This window comes from Centroberyx affinis, unplaced genomic scaffold, assembly GCF_046629955.1.
Source record: "Centroberyx affinis isolate AG114_WGS23_722 - 3 ecotype Tasmania unplaced genomic scaffold, CSIRO-AGI_Caff_v1 ptg002649l_1, whole genome shotgun sequence".
NCBI lineage: Eukaryota > Metazoa > Chordata > Actinopteri > Beryciformes > Berycidae > Centroberyx > Centroberyx affinis.
The window spans coordinates 322878-343343 of NW_027280841.1; the positions used below are offsets into that span (position 1 = coordinate 322878).

At 43.7% G+C, this 20466-nt stretch overlaps 4 protein-coding genes across 5 annotated transcripts; all 4 read right to left on the reverse strand.

The window, feature by feature from the left end:
• Positions 1–922: 922 nt before the first annotated feature.
• ddx47 (DEAD (Asp-Glu-Ala-Asp) box polypeptide 47) lies at positions 923–5620 on the reverse strand. 2 transcript variants are annotated; one of them, XM_071535042.1, is made up of 12 exons: positions 5474–5620; positions 5133–5226; positions 4298–4486; positions 4045–4116; positions 3725–3843; positions 3500–3571; positions 3172–3288; positions 2894–3040; positions 1950–2087; positions 1756–1826; positions 1519–1648; positions 923–1309 (listed from the first exon to the last, which is right to left on the reverse strand). In XM_071535042.1, the coding sequence occupies exons 1-12, from the start codon at positions 5603–5605 to the stop codon at positions 1124–1126; spliced, it is 1467 nt and encodes a 488-aa protein (XP_071391143.1). In that variant the 5' UTR covers positions 5606–5620; the 3' UTR covers positions 923–1123. The 2 variants fall into 2 exon arrangements, with proteins under 2 accessions (XP_071391143.1, XP_071391144.1); XM_071535043.1 differs by lacking the exon at positions 2894–3040.
• A 241-nt stretch (positions 5621–5861) lies between these two features.
• wbp11 (WW domain binding protein 11) lies at positions 5862–12091 on the reverse strand. The gene is made up of 12 exons (XM_071535052.1): positions 11944–12091; positions 11447–11534; positions 11274–11305; positions 11056–11149; positions 10580–10776; positions 10176–10309; positions 9304–9470; positions 8831–9061; positions 8252–8377; positions 7864–8148; positions 7535–7720; positions 5862–7144 (listed from the first exon to the last, which is right to left on the reverse strand). Exons 2-12 carry the CDS (start codon positions 11508–11510, stop codon positions 6462–6464), a joined length of 2199 nt encoding a protein of 732 aa, XP_071391153.1. The 5' UTR covers positions 11511–11534; positions 11944–12091; the 3' UTR covers positions 5862–6461.
• A 1228-nt stretch (positions 12092–13319) lies between these two features.
• On the reverse strand, positions 13320–15164 carry bglap (bone gamma-carboxyglutamate (gla) protein). The gene is made up of 4 exons (XM_071535034.1): positions 15027–15164; positions 14641–14688; positions 13881–13965; positions 13320–13571 (listed from the first exon to the last, which is right to left on the reverse strand). The coding sequence occupies exons 1-4, from the start codon at positions 15082–15084 to the stop codon at positions 13469–13471; spliced, it is 294 nt and encodes a 97-aa protein (XP_071391135.1). The 5' UTR covers positions 15085–15164; the 3' UTR covers positions 13320–13468.
• A 2185-nt stretch (positions 15165–17349) lies between these two features.
• mgp (matrix Gla protein) lies at positions 17350–19081 on the reverse strand. Its single transcript, XM_071535035.1, has 4 exons — positions 18999–19081; positions 18828–18857; positions 18489–18600; positions 17350–17972 (listed from the first exon to the last, which is right to left on the reverse strand). Exons 1-4 carry the CDS (start codon positions 19057–19059, stop codon positions 17816–17818), a joined length of 360 nt encoding a protein of 119 aa, XP_071391136.1. The 5' UTR covers positions 19060–19081; the 3' UTR covers positions 17350–17815.
• Positions 19082–20466: the final 1385 nt, after the last annotated feature.

The window sequence follows — 20466 nt, forward strand, 5'->3', positions numbered from 1 at the left end:
GTGCGTCCCGGTGAATAACTTACCTGGTGTTGTCAGCGAAGAAACAATCAGCGACTGTTCTCACCTCTGCGGTCCGATCTCCCCCTAACGTGACCCTTTATGCAAGTGGCTGCAACACACAATTGAAACGCAGGCATGTATTTGGGCTTTGGTATGCACCACAGACACTGCTGCCCCTACAGTGGGGCCCCTCCTAAACCGAGCGGACTTGACCGCTGCTGCTCCCGCCTACGATGGGCTGTGCAGACATAGAAACTGATCACGCAGATCAATAGATTACACCCTGACACTCTTTTGGGGCGATTGACCCGGGGGTAAATATGTGTTTTGTGAGTGCTGATGACAGGTAGAATCCATTTGGAGTCATGAAAATAAATGTTTTCTTTAAAGTCTTGTTTTGGGGGGCCGCGTGTTATGTCTATCTTAAAAATATCTATGCATTGCACACACCCACTGGATGCAACCGAGAGACAATTGGGTTCTCACTTTGCGGTCCCTCTCTCCCCCTCCACACTATTGGATGGAATAAATCAACCCCCAGTTCGCAGCAAGCCAATGATATCCATGAATGAATGAGAGAATGACTATCACTGTTGCAACTGTTGCTCGCCTACTAGGTGGTATATTACAAAGAACTTAAATATGTGCTATGTCACTGTGAACAAATACACTTTTTTTGTGACCTGCTTTTGATGATCCAAATACATTCACTGCCAACATATTTTATCACAAGAAAAAAAAACATAAGAAGGACATATAGCAATAAAACACCTATCTGTTCAGTCTACCAGGATTCCCATTGCCCTGCTGTAAGCTGAAACATCCCCATCTTGTGTCCGACAGCAACATGACATCATTTTTTGCTCAACACAACGCACACAATCATACATCACCCCACCACAAACAACACAACTACACCAGCTTCGGTTTTACAGTGGTACATTTTATTACAAATGGAAAAATCTCACAGAAGGGGCAAAAAAAAAAGCTCGTTTTCTGTAATTAAATAGTTTGGTTCCATCCATCCTTAACACTGGAAACCTCCTGACCCGAGTTTTACATGAAAAAGAGGAAAGGCATTGTGTGTTGTGGTATGTACAGTCTGCTGTTATGTCGGGAGTCTTCAGCGGCCTCCCCTCCAGGCTCCTCCACCCCTCTTTCCTTTTCCACCTCCTCCTCCTCCTCCTCCAACTGCTGCTCCCGCTCCTCCTTTCACTTTCTTCCTGACTCCGCTGGCTTGCTCTGTGTCGTCCTCGTCTCCGTCTCTTCCTCTGGGCCTTTTCCTCTTCTCGCCTTGCTCCTTCATTTCCTGAGGGAGACAAGAAGACACTGGTGATTTTAAGTCGTTCTTGTTTTTGTTTAAAATTATATTTTTTCTGGACATTACAGCACACATTTTGAGTGGGTTTTATATATCCTTGTGTAAACTTTTAACTTAAGTATGAACAAATAAGATTTTGTTTTACAGCTTGAGGCGAACACTCAAGAAACATTTGATCCAAGTTAATTATGACTTACCAGTCTGGCAAATCTCTGGGCCTCGCTGACTCGCTCCACCAGCATCATCACTTCTTCTTCCTGGGTGGGGAAGGCGGGCAGTTTCTTCCCAATCAGGGTTTCGATTCGCTGGAACAGCTCCACATCATACCTAGGATAGGGGGGGATGTGTCAGTTCATTCAAGTAAATTCATCTTCACTTATTTACTTTGGCAGGATAGTGAGTGCAACAGGTGAAAATGAACAGGTGGCTCTTACTGAGTGACAAAAGTGATGGATTTCCCAGAACGCCCCGCTCTGGCTGTTCGCCCCACTCTGTGGATGTAGTCCTGAGAGGGCAGACCGGAGAGAAATACATTCATATCAAATAGTTATGCATCGTTATGCGTAGTCACAATGTCTGATATACAGGCGATGTAACGAAAACAATCTGTTATGTCAGCAGCGGGTACCTTGGAGTGAGTGGGGATGTCGTAGTTGATGACACAGTCGACGTGCGGTATGTCCAGACCTCTGGACGCCACGTCAGTCGCCAGCAGCACCGACCGAGACTTGGACTTGAACTTGTTCAGCGCGCCGAGACGTTTGTTCTGAAAGACACAGAGAGAGAGAGAGAGAGAGAGAGAGGTTGAGTGAATGAATACAGCAGTACGGTGGGCAGAAAAAAAAACAAAAAAATGAAGCCCGAGAAAGGCAGAAAACCCTTGACTGGAGAAAAGATCCCCTTTGCAACAGTTCTGGGAAATGTGGTCTTAATTTTGAGAAACACTAACAATACCACTGGCTTGAGATAGAGGCTACCGACCGACTCAACCGCGGTTTCATTTGTTTATGGAATTTATACCAAGGTATCAATTCATTTAACAGTATGCTGATGTTTAAAAACGCTGCACAGAGCACTTCTCACTGAAAACAACAATAAAACAATTACACCAAATTGTCTTTGTTTGGCATCACATCTTAGTGGCCCTTGGCTGCATCTAGGCTGCACCAAACACTGCTGCACACAAGAGGGTGGTGTGGAAAAATGGAACACTTCTCTATTTTTAATGCTGCAGGCAATGCAGTGGACCGCTCTGCACCAGCACTGGGCACTGCACTGTGATGACTGCCTTTCTGAATAATGCTGTTTGTCAGTAGAAAACACACTGCTCTCTTACATTAGCAGCAGTTTTACCACATATGTGTGAACAGACAGAGAGCACATATGGGTGCTTGTGCAACAGCTTACCAGGAAAAATATTAGTGCTAAACATGTACATTATTACTGATACTGATGACTGATGCTAAACGCTCAGAGGACAAATAGCACTTTTCTAAGCCAACTGGACTCCAGGAAGTGTGAGAGAGCGACTGTGTGTGTGTGTGTGTGTCTCCATTGCTCTGAAGCCCCCACCTGACTCATCTGGCCATGCAGTGGGATGGCAGTGATGCCGAGGTTCCTTAACAACAGCGCCACCCGCTGGGCGTTGTTGCACGTGCTGCAGAAAATGATGAACGAGTTCCCGGCCAGCTCGTTCAGGATGGACACCAGGTAACAGTCCTGCCAACACACACACACACACACACACACACACACACACACACACACAGCTGTTACAGACTCAATTCATAACTGTCATACGTGGCCTCAAACATCAAATGATAATGTGCAGTTGTGTGCTTGTATGCTACCTTGTACTTGGATGGAATGAAGATGTAGTATTGCTGCAGCTTGTCTACTGTGGAGTACTTAGTGGATACTGCACATTTCACCGGATCTTTCAGAGCGGCTCTCTGTAGTTTCTGGACCTGTAGAAACACAGAAAAATGAAAGAATGTCAGAGAACAACATGCATACTCTATTAGCTCTAAGATGAGTGCCGGCATATTTGTTTTCAAAATATAAACCTTGTAAACCTGCAGCTCTGGCAACTGCTAACACAAAACAATCATGACGGCACTAGGGAGTCACACCACGCCTGAATAACCAAGGTGTCATTATCAACAGGTGCTTGTGTACCTTTTTGGTCATGGTGGCAGAGAAGAGGAAGGTGCGTCTGTCTCTGGGAATCACCTTCAAGATTTTATCCACCTGGCAGAACGGAGGGAAAGTACACAGAAGACAATGGCTTATACATGACTTACTACTGAATACAGACAAGAATAATGCAAAACACCAGGGATAATGCGCCGTTTGAGTATTATTTGACATGTGTAGCCCTTACAGCGGTTTTACACTACCCACCTCCGTCTCAAAGTCCATGTTGAGGATTCTGTCCGCCTCGTCCATGACCAGGAACTTGAGCGCTCGCAGGGAGAAGCCCTTGGTGTTCTCCATGTGGTCTATCAGCCGACCGGGAGTGGCTGCCAACACATTTGAATCAAGCCTTTAGGCACACATCAGCACAAGTAATAACAGGACAAAAACACATTTTGAAAAATTTTGCAGTTTCATGTGTACACATATACACACACATGCAAAAGACCGTGCATTCACTATAAAGGCGATACTGTTTGAGAACTGCGTTACAAAAATACTGATAATGCTTGTAGTTAGTGACTTACCGATAACAATGTGTGGTTTTTTAGCCAAAACCAAAGACTGGGACATCATATCAATTCCTCCGACTACAACAGCTGCAACAGAGACAAGAGAGGTTTGTAGTACACAAACACACAGAGCAATTAATGTGTTAACTAACTTTGTGTCTCTACGTCTTCACACATTTTACAACACTCACTTTCACAAATAAATTCAGTTTAGACTTTCTGTGTAAAGCGAATCAATCACTGATATAACGCATTAATGCACACGTACCACACTTGACACCGATGCTGGATCCCAGGGCCTCGAACTGCTCAGAGATCTGAAAGGCCAGCTCTCTGGTGGGGGTGAGGACCAGCGTGTGAAGCCTCTGGGCCGAGGAGAGCAGCGACTGGAGGATGGGCAGGGCGAAGGCACCCGTCTTCCCTGAACCGGTCTCTGCCAGGCCGATGACATCCTTCCCTGTGATTGGACAAGAAGGGACAGACAGAGGCAACTTAGAGATCCAGTGCAATGATTTCAACTCAGTCGGGAAACGTTTGATGTTGATGTCTAACACAAAGAGCATCAGTTTTTTTTCAGTTTTTGATGGTTAGATGGTACAAAGCTTGTAGGACTTAGTGAAAGCCAAACCTTCCCTATGATTGTGCCTCCACTGCAGCCAATATTTCTATCTTTGAGGAACAAATATCCAGTGTTGGAACTCTGGCACCCAGCAACAATGGAGGCATGTTGATTTTGGCTAGTTCGACAAGCAATGCATAGTGTCGACCAATCAGAGCATTCATTAAACCCTGGGTGTAGGTGACATCATTTACACAAGAATTGGAATTCTAAATCTGTTTGATTCTGTTGACAACCAGAGGGAGGGGGTCAAATTTCCACAATGCTGACAGTTATAATAGTTTGGGTAACTTTACATGAACAGGTTATTTGTTAAATAATAATAATTCTCATTGCATTGGACCTTTAACAGCAAGTCATGTATAGTGATACTAAATAGTGAGGGCACAGTAGCAGCAAGCTTACTGATGGCCCTTTGCACATATATTGGTCTTCGTTGCTGTATTTAACAAACAGAAACACATTATATGGTGTGATCTCTTACCTTGCAGGGCTACAGGTATGGCTTCTATCTGAATCTTGGTTGGACTCTTCCATCCCAGCTGATCACAAGCCTCACAGAGGACCTCAGTGACGCCCTGTCGATGGCAAAGATCATCATCGACAAGCCCGGTAACTGTTAGCCGATGCAAAATGCCAAGAATGTGCTGCAACCAATTTCATCAATACAGTCGTGTTTTGAAAGTGGTCGGATCCCCGGCACATTTCATACAGAATGTCAACAGCTGATGCTAGCTTACTTAACAGAGTTTGCCGCTGCAGCTAACGGCGGCTGTTTATGTAACATGAATTCGCCTCTTCTTCTCTCTCTGTAAGACAACTTACCAAATCCTTGAAGGTCTTCACTGCCTCATCGTTTTCGCCGCTATTAACATCACTGTTATCATCATCGCTACTCGAACCTTCGAGTGTTTCATCTGTTTTTAGCTTCCCACTTTGCTCTGAGTCGTCCGCCATGCTTTTGCCCCAACGTGTTGTCAGCTCCGCAGTGCGCAATTGCGGAAACGGGTGTAAGTTTGAGCCGCGGTGGGTGATGGGATTTGGAGGGTTTTTGTTTTACATTTGCCGTTGCGGGCTTCAGTTTGTGTAATTTTGTCTATACATACGCACGTATGTACTCACTGATGTGATTTGTACGTCACTACCAGTGTATCATATACATTCATAGCATGCATTTCCATCACAGTGAAAGATGAGGTGAAAAACTGTTTTTGAAGTTTTATTCAGTTGCAGATCAAAGTTTCAGACATGTATACCGTGCTGTCTCATTTCACGTTTTGACAAACATTCCACACCTTGTTTTGATGTCCAACCGGTTTCACAGATCAACAATAAAATAAACATCATATAAAAAAATTGCTTTTTCGGGTAAAGCGAAATTATCTCACACATCATATACAGTTGGCAGGAGGGAACAACATAGTTAAATGGGAAGAAACAAAACATATTGGAGGACAAAAAGCACTTAGCTGTCTGGCAAAATATTTTTTCAGTGTTTCAATCAGATGTTTTCAGTTACACATTTCCTAATCAGATTCAATACTATCTTCTCAAATTCACGTTCTCTCTGATGCGACAAACAATATTCCAGATCATATGAAGATTAGCCTGCTGAGAACATCACTTGGAGAGTGTAGTGGTCTTTTGTTGTATTGCTAAATGAGGAGAAACTGATCTGGATGATTGCCTTGAAGATGAAGAAAGAGCTACTTCTATTACTCTGCACAGAAAATATGTAAAACAAATCCACTCCTTAATCTGCCTTTTTGTTCAAAGTCCCCCAATGAACACTCCCCCACGACCCTCTTGAGTCTCAGAGCAGTCCCTCCATCTCCCTCATAAAGGCTTCATACACCTGGTCCTTAGTCTTCATGTTGGGCTGAGGCACAGCACCCATCTGGGTAGGGTTGGCGTGGCCCATAGGAGCCGCCGTGGCCTGCTGTTTCTGCCCCAGGCCGACACCCATCCCATCATCCCCCCTCCTTCCTCCACCTTTCTCCAGCGGCCCTGGCGCTGCCCCAGGCACCGCTCCGCTCTTGTCCCTACGCACCCTCAGCGCCGTGGGCACGAAGCGGGTGACCTCCGCCTTGGGGTTGATAATTTGAGGTTTGGCAGAGATGGTGGCTCCCCCAGAGCCGGCGCCCGCTGCCAGGCTTCCCCCTCCGGCTGCAACAGAGGTGATGTTGGCTCGCTTTTCGATCGTGGCCGTGTGGTGGTGGCCCGGGGGGTTGCTGCCGGGGTTGGCGCCCGCGGAGGGGGCGGCTGTCCCCGGGGGAGGGGGCATCTGCATGACCCCCGGGCGCATGGGCATGGGCATGGCAGGAGGGGGCATGTTGCCCTGAGAGCCCTCCTGGTTGGAGCCGGAGCCTTTTTGCCGCTGGACGATGCTGGGGGGAGCGCTGAGCACGTTGGAGTTGAGGGGCGGAGGGAAGAGGGACAGGGGTGGGGCCAGGGGACGAGGAGGCCCCCCGGCTCTTGGGGGAGGAGGTGGGATACCTGTAAGGAGAGACAAAAGACAGATGGGATTTTGAGAGAGTGTATAAAATATCTCTTTTTCTCAGGGCTCTGGAAAACTTTTCCCCTTCAAACATGATGTATGCTTCTATTTAATGATGTATGGAATTCTCAACTATTTTTACTGCCTTAGTTTGGGATGAGCTGCAGCTAAGCAGCACTGATGTTGAAAATAGATGTATGTTTTGACTGTGTGCCAATAACAAAGATTGAGGTCATATCTTCCCACCAAAACACCCCAACACACGTGTCCATGCACACACAAGAATATATCAACATACAGACTACATTTTGAGTCAATGTGCAACACACACACCCGTGTGAATGCATACACTGCACACAGAAGTGTGTTTTTTAAATACACACACACACCTGGTGGTGCTGGGGGTGGTAGTCTGGGAGGGGGTCCTCTTGGCGGGGGGCCAGGCGGGAGGCCAGGAGGGGGGCCTGGAGGAGGGCCAGGGGGCCGACCCGGTGGGGGTCCTGGAGGCAGCAGACGAGGCATTGGACCCCTCAGGCCTCCAGGTATACCAGGAGGCCTCAAGAATGGAGGTGCACCTACGGATGACAGAATACATCATCTAAATGGAACATGTATACACTGAATATGGGTAATAATAGAACTTATTTGAAATATTAGGCTCAGAGATTTAGTCCAGCATCTGGCTCCAGAGGTCAATAAAAAACAACTTGTAACTAACCAGGTGGTGGGCCAGGAGGCGGGCCAGAAGGTGGACCGGGGGGCCTCATTGGAGGAGCTGGGGGCGGTCCCAGCGGTGGGGGCCCTGTCATTGGTGGACCAGGTAAGTGTGGAGGCCCTTGCTGCCCTCCCATTGGCCCAGCGGGAGGGGGTAGACGCTGATTGGGTATAAGATGAGATTGGTTGTCTCCAGGCGGTCCCCTGTCCTCAATGTCTGAGTTGTCTGACTCGTCTGTGTATTCTTCTTCTACCTCTTCTTCCTCCTCCTCTTCAGGAACGGACTGACCTGAAGACAAAATTAACACAGTACTGTGTCATGAAAAAGGGAAAATGATAGAGATGTGCTTGTCTTATTAGCACCCAACGCTGACAGTGGTTTACTATAGTACCTGCCATCCTAAGCATCATGGCCTGCAGAGGTGTGATGGCCTTGGTCTTCTTCACCACCCTCTTTTTCTTCCTCCTTCCTTCCCGTGGTGCCACTGGAGGCATATCTGCGAAACGTACACTCCGATCTACAGAAGTGAAGACATTAATCAAAGGAATATTTTAGTGAGACAACATGAATTCCTCATGGTATTAAAAAAAATAAAAACAAGTTGTGCAATTCGAGTGTGTATGTTTACATGTGCATAACATTACAAGTTATTTCAGTGTGCATTATCTAAATTTAATTTGTCTAATAAAGAGGAATGGAAATATGAAAATCAGTTTTTGGCTCAATTGGTGCAATAATCAATATCAATAAAGCATATCAAAAGTTTGTATCAAATCACAGCAAATTTCAGTCATGTATACTGTAGATAATATCGATACTGTGTGAAATATTAAATGATATCAAATCAAATCGTGACCCATAGTATCAAAATCAAATCATGAGGTCCTTACAATTCCTAGGCCTACTGTCATGAGATGTAATATGTCAGTGCATGGCAATAAACCTGCTACAGCAATTCTGAAACACTCACTGGCATGTCTATCGCCTCTATCCTCCTCTCTTCCCCTCTCATCGTCCTGCCTGTCCACAATCATCCTCCGGTCACCGTCTGCTCCTTCATCTCTCTCTCCTTCACTGTCCTCCTCAGAGTCGCTGTCGTCATCCTCCACATCATCCCCATCCCTGTCGCTCTCGCTGCCACTGTCCCTTTCTCTTCCCACCTCCATAGCCGATTCTTTTTCTAAACCAGGTATGGAAGGTTCTGTTCAGGAAGAGAGGGAGAAAAAAAACAACTTAGTTTAGTATTGGGTAATAACGATAAGGGATTTCTTGTTTCACTTAACAGAAATAGGAGCAGGAACAAAAGTAATCTCCCATTACAAATAAAAGGAATATGCACATCCAAAAATCTTGACATCTTGAAAAAGTGACTGAAAAAAGAAATCACATCCCTGATTAGTACTCAGAAACATTATTAGGAAGGGAATGGTTTGTGGTTATTACCTGTGTCTGTGCCATAAGCGCGCCGAGCAGGAATGCCGTACAGTGCCAGGACCTGTGGGGGCGGGGGGCCAGGTGGGGGACCAGGGGGTTTCTTGCCTGGGGGCAAACGAGGGACGCCTGCTACTGCCGCCGATACTGGTCCAGAGGATGACGATAGAGATCCTTTACTGAGAGACACAAAGAGAGAGTGGAGGGAGGAGTTAAGAGGGAGAGAGTGAAGCAATTGCCCTTAAATACCCACCCAGGAGATGTGCTAGTAATGTTTGTGTAATATGTTAAATTTAAAGGGTAATTCCAGTTATTTTCAGTTATAATAGTCCATTTCATACTTTTTGGCATTGCTCACACACTTCCATGTTTACTCTGCTGGCTGCTGGGCTGCTGGTCTTCAAGCACACAAGAGGGGGCGCAGCAGTGTTGTCTACAGCCTAGTACTAACCAGCTCTCAAAGTACTTTAACTTTCTACTTGCTAACTAACTAGGTAAAATAACATATCTAATACTGCAATATAGTCAAGTTTCAGGCCAGGGATAATCGAAAAATCTGATTTAGGCAGGTCTCATTGCAGCATAAGTGTTACTGTGCTGAAAAGGACTTGTTGTGGGTGCTTTTTAAAAAGGTTAGACCTTTTGAGTTTCCATCAGCTCTGTTGGATTGTATTGGAGAGCAGCGCTCCTTGTGAACTGAAAGGTATGTAGGGTTCTACAGTGAAATAACTGACAAAATTTTGATCTGAATCGATTGGCATGTTGGCAAAAAATAGGACAATAAGGCCCAAGTTGAAAATAACCAGAATTATCCTTTAAGTGCTACGCTAAGCTGTGTTAAACCATAGGAATCTTAAATTAAGAATATGCAGGTCAATGCCTACCCAAAAGAGGTGCTCTTCTTAAGTATGGAGGGAGGCTGAGCCCCTGGCAATGGGATGTCCTGGATGAGGATACTAGACGGGGCGTGAGGCATCTCTGGCAGAGGGATACTGTCTACCTCCACTGACTCTGCATTCTGAAAGGCAAAGAATAGAGGATATAAGAGACATGGTGAGTAAAACTAATATCGATTACTCAGGATTCCAGTGTGCGGATTCATGTTAAAGTTGCTGCTTCTTAGTCCAGCCAATGGTAAACAAACTTTTATGGAAGTGCACATACTAAATCCTATCATCCAAACATAGATTTCTGCAAACCCCAGGTATGCAGGGTTAGGGTAATTACAATACCACACGCATGCATTCAAACAAATACAGAAACGCCTAATAACAACACAAGTACACACCTTGACTGAGTCAAAATAGAGAGACAGCTGTCCTCGCTTCGTCTCATAGTCCAGCTCCAGTTTCCGTAGCTCTTTGTAGGTGTCAGGATTCTCTCTCTCATAGAGACGGACTATGCGCTCAAACGTCTCACGGAGCTTCTTCCTTTTGTCCCTCAACACCTTCTCATTCAGCAAGGGCTGCTGCACCGGGTTAAACTCTGTTGCAGGTGTAATAGGGTTGTGTTAGGACAACACAAAAAGTAATTATTAGAGAAAAGTAGAAAAAAAGGAATTCCCATCGTATATAAATGGAGTTCAAACGGTCCCAAAAGCCTTACATCCTGAAGAAATAATAAAATTGCATCCCCTGTTTAAAATGCAACAAGCCTTCAACTGATTTTACAAGTTTACTAACCACAATTCAGGCAAACAATGCTGCACCCATAGTCACATACAAATCCTGACTCGATGGCCACGTAAAAATGCAGACCCCTCACCCATCTCATCCAGCTTCTCCATGTCCTTGATGATCTGTCTGGGGTCCTTCATCTTCAGCACAGCAGCTCTCACCATCATCCTCTGCTTCTTGTTCTAGTAAGATAATTAAAGAGAGGACAATTAGGAAAAATGTAAAGAAAAAAACACAAAAACATACGTCTATTAAAGAAGACAGCAAAACAAAAACAATCTCATATAATATGAAGACCATAAATACCTTTTTCAACTCCCTCTTCCTGGCCTCCTTCCCTGTAAAGGGGGTAGAATGTAAGCATAGTTATCATATTGACAGATGACAACAAGACGGTTAACACTTCTCTAGGTGTTGCCGAGCAGGTCATTCTCATTAAAGAGGACCCTGCCACTTATTGACTGAGCGTCAGTACTTACTGGCCTGGTCGGTGGGGTTCATAAACTTCCCACTCTTGGTGGAGGAGGTTGAACGTCGCCCCATGGTGACGGCGCGTCTCCTTCACCCTGCCAAACATTAAAACCCGTCAACGTTAAAAGGTGAGCTGAAATAAAACTGTTAATGTTAATTGTCTAGCGAGAGTTAGCTAATCAGATGAAAACAAATGACATTGGACAGCGTCGTACTAGGTTCATTAGTAAATTGATATTCGTCAATCCATGACAGAAACTATACATTGATAGCAAGCCAAGTCATTCAAACGAAGCAGTTACGTTACAACTATGTAATCAAACCAAGCACTGATGATTTAAATAGCTAGCAAACGTTAGCAGACAGTAAAACGCCGGTTTTGACAGACAGAGCCTAGGTTAGCTAGCGTGTAGCACTTAGCTAGCAAGCTAGCCAAGATAGCTTGCAACTGAAGCTAACGCGTTAGCCAGGACTGCAGCACAGGTGGCAAAACTTGACTTTACCTTTTTTTCCAAGAAAAACTTGTAGAGCGCAATGCCCTACACGAGCACGTATTAGTGCCAAAGGTAAAATAAAAAAGGTAGCTTTGTAACTCCGAAGAAAGAAATCCAAAGTCTTTAGGAGTGAATGCACACAACGACTTCGCTAGTTGTTCGCCATGTTTACTTTGCCGCGAGCAAGGGCGGAAGAGGCAAATTTGACGTCACCAGAAACAAGTCAACGAAAAATGTATCATTACCCCCTGTGGCCATCTGCAGTATCAGCAGCCCGACTCCAGTATTAGCAAAATGCTGCTGCTTCACAACAAGTGCTTATCACCAGCACACTCCATCAGGTTAGTGGGCCTAGCTGCATCTGTAAAACGCGTTGTGTTACTGTTTATGGCATCCTCCTTTCATTCAGAGAGCACAGTGGATGCTGTCCGGTCAAGCTGCGTTACTGCTAGAAAGGCATGGCATGACCTTGGCTGGTGCACTGCATCCCTGAATGTACAGGTGGGTCTTTGCTTCAGATGCTGATGGCTGCTCTTCACCTTTATTGACTTTATTGACACTTTTATAGCTTGGTCCTACACCATTCATTGCTTATTTGCCTGATTGTGTGGCATTTTGTTATGGCTGGGTTTGCATATGTCACATAGAATATGATTAAACATCCCCCCGGCACACACCTTGACTCAAGATACTAGCCTGTTCACAAACAATACAAACGTGAACCCTTTATAGGTTCAAAGTAATCTGAAACTCATTATTAGCTATTACAAACTGCCATTCTTTGTATCTAGAGCTCGCTCATTCAATTTGAGAGTGATAACATTTGTCCAACCCCAAGGCAAGCCTTATATTAGTTTTAGGTGGTGGGGCTATACCCTTTGTTTACATTTGGATTGCAGGTTGTGGCTTTAAGGAGGCGAGGTGACAGCTGGCAGGAATGAAGGACCAAAAAAGTTGTTAAATGTTGAAATTTATTGAAAAGGTTTGATTATGTCTGTACCTACCTAGACCCCCCTACCCCACCAGTTTATAATTAGTGCTCTGTATCTTAGTTGGATGATATTCACTAAATGCATTGCTCATAAACATATAATCAATAGGTGGCCCCCAATGTCAATATAGGCGTGGCTTGGGCCCCCATAACCATTCTAAACTGTGGCCTACGGTTAGGTGCCTGAGGCAGGTCAGTGTGTGTCAGGGTCCCACCTGGCTGCTCATTTGAACTGAAATTAGTGAAATGTTGCAAAATGCATTGAACACGGACACTGGACTCAGAATCTTTTGGGGCCCCTGGTGGTCTGGGCCCCCGGGGCATGTGCCCTGCATGCCCAGTTGGTAATACAGGCATGATCATAGGTAGGCATAATGACAACGCACAGGACCGTTTTATTTATCTTTATTTAATTTCATCACACTACACTACAGAATGACAGTTTTGAAATTGTATTCTCATGCTTTCATTTCTAATTGCAAAGACATTGTTCAAATCAATTATAATAGAAAGATATTAACGAAAGGCGATCAAAGGTTTGGCGTCTAGTAGGGGATTGGTCCATAGTAGGCGGTGTAGGCGGCGATGATTCCAGATGTGTCCATCATCTCCTCACAAGCCAGGTTAGCCTCACATACCTCTCTCAGGCTGAGGAGAGAGAGAGAGAGAGAGAGAGAGAGAATATATAGACGTCATTCATATGATATCCCAGATTATATTGCTAGGAGTCATACTTGAAAACATTCTCTACATAATCCTAATCTCTGATTTTTATTACCTACCACACTGCATTTTCTAACACACAGCAAAAGAGTTCACTCAAGAGATCACCTATATCAACACTATTAGCACAGATAAAACACACATAGATACACCATTGCATTAAATTCCAATATGTACGTATATGCTGGCCCACTGTTGTTATGGGTGATGTGAAAGAAGAGCAGGTGTAAATACCTCTCCAGCTGGGTCAGGCTCAACTCTCCAGCAGCTCTCTTCTGTCTCACCACTGTGGAGGCCTGGTCCTTCTCCACAAACATGCCTGCACACCATGAACATTTATAAAAATGCCTTTGTTTCATACTCATTTGTGACTAGCTGTATAAATAGGCTACAACACCTATCTGTCAGTGGTCCTTGATAGAATCAATCTAATAGAAATGCATGTTGGAGGTTCAAATTATAGCAGAATTATAGCAGACATTGTTATATGTGATGTGCAAATGAAGTGCAATAAATTACAATACATTACTAGCACAGTCCAAAAATGTTTTTCACAACCTGTTAAAATATACAGTCTAGTCCAAGGACTCCCAAACTAAATAGCATAAAAAAGAAATGTTAAGCCATGGAATCCTGTTTAGTAAGATTTTGTAAGTGAGATATAAATTAGTACATAATTCAACAGAGATAACAGTAGGGAGAAGGAAACCTCTGATAGGAAGAAAAGTCTTTCTTAATCATTCTTATATTCTTTCCTCTAGTTGGGCTAACGTCTAGTAAACAAAATGATAATAACATTTATTAATTCCTTATTTTAAACCTGAAACCCTCTAAATGACCTCTGGGGACCACTGATCTTGTTCAATAATCATCTTTGTGTCAGACTGATCTATGACTTTTAACCAATTATTTATGAATTTATTCCACAAAATCTTGACAGAAAAATAATCATTGACAACACAATCAAAAGCATATTGCTGTATCTTTATCTTACCCTCCTGAGCAGGGTTGTCAGGCTGGGAGCCAGTAGAGGTAGAGGCATCTATAAAACACAGCAGAGAGAAATATGAATAATGATCAATTATTGTATATTTCAATGTGCAGGGCTACTCCTTCATTTGAACCCTCTCACCCAAGTGTACTGTGAATGTTTGTCATATAAATCAGTTGGCTGTTTTTTAGTTAGTTACAGAAGTTTTCTTTTGTTATACATAGCACAACTTTTACATTTTGAGCACATAAGTTGAAATTTAAATTGTAGGTAAATTCAGTCTAATTTTGGAATATTAAATGTGCATTTCCCCTCCTGGTGTAAAAACAGCCTTGCTAACATCTGGCCTGTTCCCATGTAAAGCTGTAAATTTGTCTTGTAGGTCTTACCCGAGCACAGACAGACGGCTGCCAGGGAGCAGAGAACCAGGATGGCCAAGGTCTTCATCGTTCTGCTTCTTTCTTCACGCTCTGGAGTATCAGGCAACAAGTAGGACCGGAGACTTCTACAGCTCTCTGTCACTCTCTCTCTCTTACACACATATACATGAATACATACCCGGTTTATAGATGTGGCCCTCACTATGGCTTCAGTATGTGATTGGTTAGGGAATCATGTATCATACACCCACAAAGATGCAGAGATACACACCTCCATAAAAAAAAACAAAAAAAAAAAACATGCATCGATATCATGTGAGGAAAGGGGACACACACGTTTTGCATATGTTTGCACAAATGCATACACTCACTCACACACTCACACACTCACACACACACACACACACACACACACACACAAGGAATGTCCACTCACTGCTTCCAAAAGGTGGGTATTTGTTTTAAAGCATAGGTGATGAGAAAACAGGTGTGGGCAATTCACAGCCACAAATATCAGCCATTGGAAGTGGTTCTGAATGATACACATCTTGCACCTTGTTTGGGTTATTTTAGCTGCTACTGAGAAACCAGGTGCAGGTGGTGCCTGTCGTGTGCAAAGTGAATCAGTGTTTGAATATGCATTTCCATTTCCTCTTCTCTTTGTGGCTGTTCTGATATGCACAACTGCACATACATCTAGATATGGTATGTTTTTCTGTCAAATGCACACTTTTTCTTTCTGTTTTTACTCTTTCTCTCTTGTACTCATGCACAAACATTGCCTATATAATTTGAGAGAAAGAAAGAAGAAAGAGAACTGAGAAAAAGAAAGTGTGTGTCACTTGCTAACACGCCAAAGCGAGGCAGAGAGTGGTGTGATTCAGCTGCAGAATGTAATTACCAGATTAGATTACTTGCTGTCTGTCTGACTGGCACTAATAAGAAGTTGAATCAAATTTTGGATAGACGTGCAATACCTGCAGCCAACCTGGAGAGGTCAGAGTTTTACAGCGGCCGCACACTTATACATTTAGGCCACAAAGTACATGTTGGAGAAAACCATATGATACTAATTGAACTACAGGAGAAACCACTGGCCCACATTATGTGACATGGTTTTAATCAGAGGGTTTTCTCTTTTATTACAAACCGCAGCGATTTCCTACATAAAGAAAGCGAAAGCAAAATTTAGAAGCAAACCAATATGTTTGAAGATTTGTGGAAGGGCAATTCAAAATGTGCAAAGATATTTTTGACTAAAGCACATATGGATATAGTGCCAATAAAGTAACAGATAGCCGACATACAGGACACTGGTACATGTAATTTAATTTCAAAAACACCCCACTTTCCACACACTTGTAAACTACTTTTTTAAATGTCTTTTTCAACTTTTCAAGCATCTATTTCTTACATATTTAATTAGTTTGTTTGAAAGGGACCATCACAGTTCAACTGATATTGAACTACAGTATCTGATGCAACATGTATGCAAAGCTAAATTTCCAAAGCCAATCTTAACCTTTAATTTATAATATGAAAACGTAATGCCTTCCTTTGATTTATTTTCCCCTTCTGCTTTCCTTGCTGCTTCTTTTGCCCGGCTGTTTAGATTCTGGACCGGTCTGGACATATGGGGTGTAATTTCACCGTCTGGGTCAGTGCTGCTCGCTTCAGGGACAGACTTCAGGAATTCGGTCCCAGGACAGCTTTAATTGTACACATTTTTGGTCTTGTGGCAGCACAGAAAAACAAACATCTGATGTGACTGTCTTTCTGTGACGGTGCCATGTGGAGATCCACAGTGTGCCGACCTGTCTTTGTCTGTTAGTCTGACTGTCTGCAGCGGTATCCAGCTCATACACAGATGTGTGTCGCATCGCATGAATTCCTCCCGAGTTCACAAGAAATTGGATATTGACCACAATTATTGCTGTCAATAGTGCCCGCATGCATTCAATTATGCATGTCCTTCATTCAAATTAATCCCCCATGTGTAATCCCTGTATTTTGCCTGGCTATTCTCACAAGCTTTCACCCTAACCTGCTGAAACAAATAAGTAAAATACATTTAACTTATATACATATATAATGCTACTCTATCCTTTAAAACTAGTGTGTTTTCTATTATCGTCCATGTCATCTTCTTTCAAGAAGCCACAAAAGTTGTGCTAGTACAATCATCATGAGTTCTTCATCTGCCCCACATTGTAAAAGCTGGCATTTGGTAACAAACAAGATCTCTGTCTGGATTGGCAAATTAGCGGCAAGGTTTAATTCCTCAATCAACCTATGAACACCACCCTGTGGCAAACAAATGACATAAACAGGCTTAAGACAAAACCCAATAAAGGTCATTTTATTTCTTTCAAAGACATGGAAATAAACATTGACAGCACTGGATTGGATAGATAGGCGGATAATGTAAGAAATGGTAGGGTAGTGTGCAAAACAGTCATCTCCACTCAGGCATATCTCATAAAGCTCATAAATGCTGGTAAGGTGTGATAATAGTAGAAAGAAGATATCCTGAGATTACACAAGAAATGGGCCATGAATTTCTACCTGTGTGTGATGTGTGGTTGTTAGATATTGCAATATTTATGTGGAATCGTTAGATTGTATTCATCTTGTACTGTACAGTTTGAGCCACACTGGATGCTGTAGTATTCATGAGAAGAGGACACAAAAACAAGAACATAAATTACATAAAAGTCACGGCATGTGGAACGAACAAGCGCACAATCACGTCAAGAAAGATAATAAGCATGTTTGCGGCAGACCGGCTGAAACTTTGTTTAGTATCGACGGGTCCCAACTGGATTCTGGGCCGGATTTCGGGCCCCAAAGTATCTCTGGTAGGCCTGCTGATAGCCGTGGCTATAAGCGTAGAAGCGGCAGGGAGAGTAGTCCTCGCAGGTCTCTGCACGCCTCTCCGCCGGAGACTTCACCGTCCTGGACACGAAAGAAGATGAGATGATGATGTGTGTGTGTGTGTGTGTGTGTGGGTGGGTGGGTGGAGGGGGTAGAGATAGAGACAAAGATATTTAGAGGGAGGAAAAGAGAGAGAGAGAGAGAAGAAAACAATAATGAGAAACAGATACACAGCGCCCAGTGGGTCTATATGTCTGTTTTGTTGCATTTCTTGTTTAATCTCACGCACCTAATTAATGCGTTCAAGCATTTATATTCAGCTTCAGGGTCTGTGTGTTTGTGTCCGTGGATATTTCGAGCACATGTAGATGTTTAATAGTCTAATTAGGCCGTGTCTTAATGATCTATAATCTTCACGTTCTAGCTGCTATATGTGTGTGTGTGTGTGTGTGTGTGCACTTGTGCTTGGGCGCTTATGTCTATGTGTCTTTGTGCATGTGCATGTCTCTGTGAGTATGTGGCTCATGTGTGTATGTGTTTGTATGAGAGAGAGAGAAAGGTGTGTGTGTGATGTGTGTCTGTAGCCGCGCGTCTCACCTCATGAAGTTGTAGTAGTTGAAGGAGTTTGGGTTTCCTCTGGGTGGGCTGTATGTGTTGCCCCTCTGTGGCTTCATGAAGGAGTTGGCTTGGTTCGGGCTCACGAACAAATCTGGAACCAAATAACTTTTTACTAGACAAAAACACCTACTTTCATCCGGTTAGGCATGCCCATAGCGCAACGTATCTGGGTCAGGCCAAGTAAAGCGGGGGGGGGGGTAAGTTAGTCGAGGGTAGAACATGTGGTGCAAATATATTAGTATATCTACTACGCTGTTTTGTGTTTGTTATGATGGCATGCATGTTTTTCCATGAATGAGAGAGTTTCATTTTAATCACCTTCAAGGGATTCTGTGCTTTCATGAGAGTCTACGGGAAAAACATGGAATCGGGTTAATCATAAATGATGAATAACTGTCTAAAATTGATGTAGTACAGGTTATAAATGGGTAATGACTGCTGAATGATGGGGTATGGATGGAGGGGCGGGGGGGGGGGGGGGGGTTGTACCATAGCAGACACAGAGAGAGACAACGGCACAGAGCGCCACACACTGCAGAAGACTCCTCATCCTGGGTCTTGTTTGTCCGTCTGTGTGCTGGAAACAAGGAGAAAGGTGTTTCAGTGAGTCATGTCAGCACTAACATATGATAGGGGTTAGATACGGGAAGAGGGAGAAAGGAGGGGGAGAGCGAGAGAGAGAGAGAGAGAGAGAGAGAGCGAGAGAGAGAGAGAGAGAGAGGTTGGATCAGATCTTGAATCTGTGGGCAGACAGGAAAGAACCAAAACCATAGATAGACGGTTAGAAGTGGCAAAGTTGCTATATCTGTGTGTCTGTGGTTTCCTGCATATGAGAACCAACCGTACAAACAACATATAAGTTGTCCACTGAATATACATTATTTCCCCATGGCAGAGTCCATACATTGCTGAAGTATTTCTAGAGAGAACAAACACAAATGCAAGCCAAAAGTTGTATTTATAGGACCAGACTGAAGATCTTCTCTGTGGTAAACATGTCGGAATGTGTCAAGCAGGCAGGAGGTTTTTTGGCTGTATCTTTTCAGTGACCTGAAGTCACTGCGGGACATCACACACACACACACACACACACACACACACACACACACACACACACACACACACACACACACACACACACACACACACACACACACACACACACGAAGCCACTTTTAACTTCTGACTGCAGTTCATTATCAATACTCACCGATTTGCCCGGCTTTGACTTTGAATGGAACGTCAAATTCACTCTGTAACAAAAAAAAAAGACAAAATGCAATCAGCTGCAAACGGCAGGTTAAAAACACAGTCTGCTATATGAGCTCATTAGAACATTATAATTTATGTATTATAATTTTCAGAGGAATGTGAGCAGAGTCCTGTGTTAACAGCAGAGCTGCAGTACAGCTTTACAACACAGTTTCCTACATGAGATCCAACAGTGAGGAGAAGTGCTGCGTGTTTTAACTGTTATTTTGTTTTTCTTCACATGCACGATGTTTTTAAATTTGCTGAAATAAAGAAAACTAAATTCTTGTTTCATGGCGGCAGTGAAGAGACTAGAAAAAACAAAGTGCTCTGAAAATGTTAATGATGCTCAGCTGATGCTCATTCAGTCTTCACAGGGACGCTGGCTCCTGATTTTATAACGGCATGATCAGCTGATCACTGATGCATTTTACCCAGAGTTCCTCCTGACACCACGTCATGTGACACTGCACAGCAGCAGAAGCAGCAGTTTAACAGCCTGAACCAGGTGGAAACAGTTAGAGAACAGTTGGTCCATGTCAGTGTGCAGAAGGTTTCCTCTGTCCAGGACATTCAGCTGCTTCTCATCATGCAGACTGTCACACTCAATATGTGGAATATGAATGAAAACATGTGAGCTGTCAGAGCTCAGAACAGAAAACAGTGAATCAACCCAATAATCAAACTGTTCAGAAAGCAGTGAGGT

Bases quoted from the DNA above. Each gene is read 5' to 3' on its own strand.
- ddx47 (XM_071535042.1), bottom strand. From the start codon at position 5,605: ATGGCGGACGACTCAGAGCAAAGTGGGAAGCTAAAAACAGATGAAACA. The intron at 3,041-3,171 runs GTAGCATACAAG...GTGTGTTGGCAG, and splicing joins TCATTCCATCCAAGTACAAG to GACTGTTACCTGGTGTCCAT. The intron at 2,088-2,893 runs GTGGGGGCTTCA...TGTGTCTTTCAG, and splicing joins TGCATGGCCAGATGAGTCAG to AACAAACGTCTCGGCGCGCT.
- wbp11 (XM_071535052.1), bottom strand. From the start codon at position 11,510: ATGGGGCGACGTTCAACCTCCTCCACCAAGAGTGGGAAGTTTATGAAC. The intron at 11,150-11,273 runs GTATTTATGGTC...TTATCTTACTAG, and splicing joins GGAAGAGGGAGTTGAAAAAG to AACAAGAAGCAGAGGATGAT. The intron at 7,721-7,863 runs GTTAGTTACAAG...TGTCATCCGTAG, and splicing joins GCCTCCTGGCCCACCACCTG to GTGCACCTCCATTCTTGAGG.
- mgp (XM_071535035.1), bottom strand. From the start codon at position 19,059: ATGAGGAGTCTTCTGCAGTGTGTGGCGCTCTGTGCCGTTGTCTCTCTC. The intron at 18,858-18,998 runs GTACAACCCCCC...TTTTTCCCGTAG, and splicing joins CTCTCTCTGTGTCTGCTATG to ACTCTCATGAAAGCACAGAA. The intron at 18,601-18,827 runs GTGATTAAAATG...ATTTGGTTCCAG, and splicing joins AAGCACAGAATCCCTTGAAG to ATTTGTTCGTGAGCCCGAAC.
- bglap (XM_071535034.1), bottom strand. From the start codon at position 15,084: ATGAAGACCTTGGCCATCCTGGTTCTCTGCTCCCTGGCAGCCGTCTGT. The intron at 14,689-15,026 runs GTAAGACCTACA...TGTGTTTTATAG, and splicing joins AGCCGTCTGTCTGTGCTCGG to ATGCCTCTACCTCTACTGGC. The intron at 13,572-13,880 runs GTATTTACACCT...CTCTCTCCTCAG, and splicing joins AGCCTGACCCAGCTGGAGAG to CCTGAGAGAGGTATGTGAGG.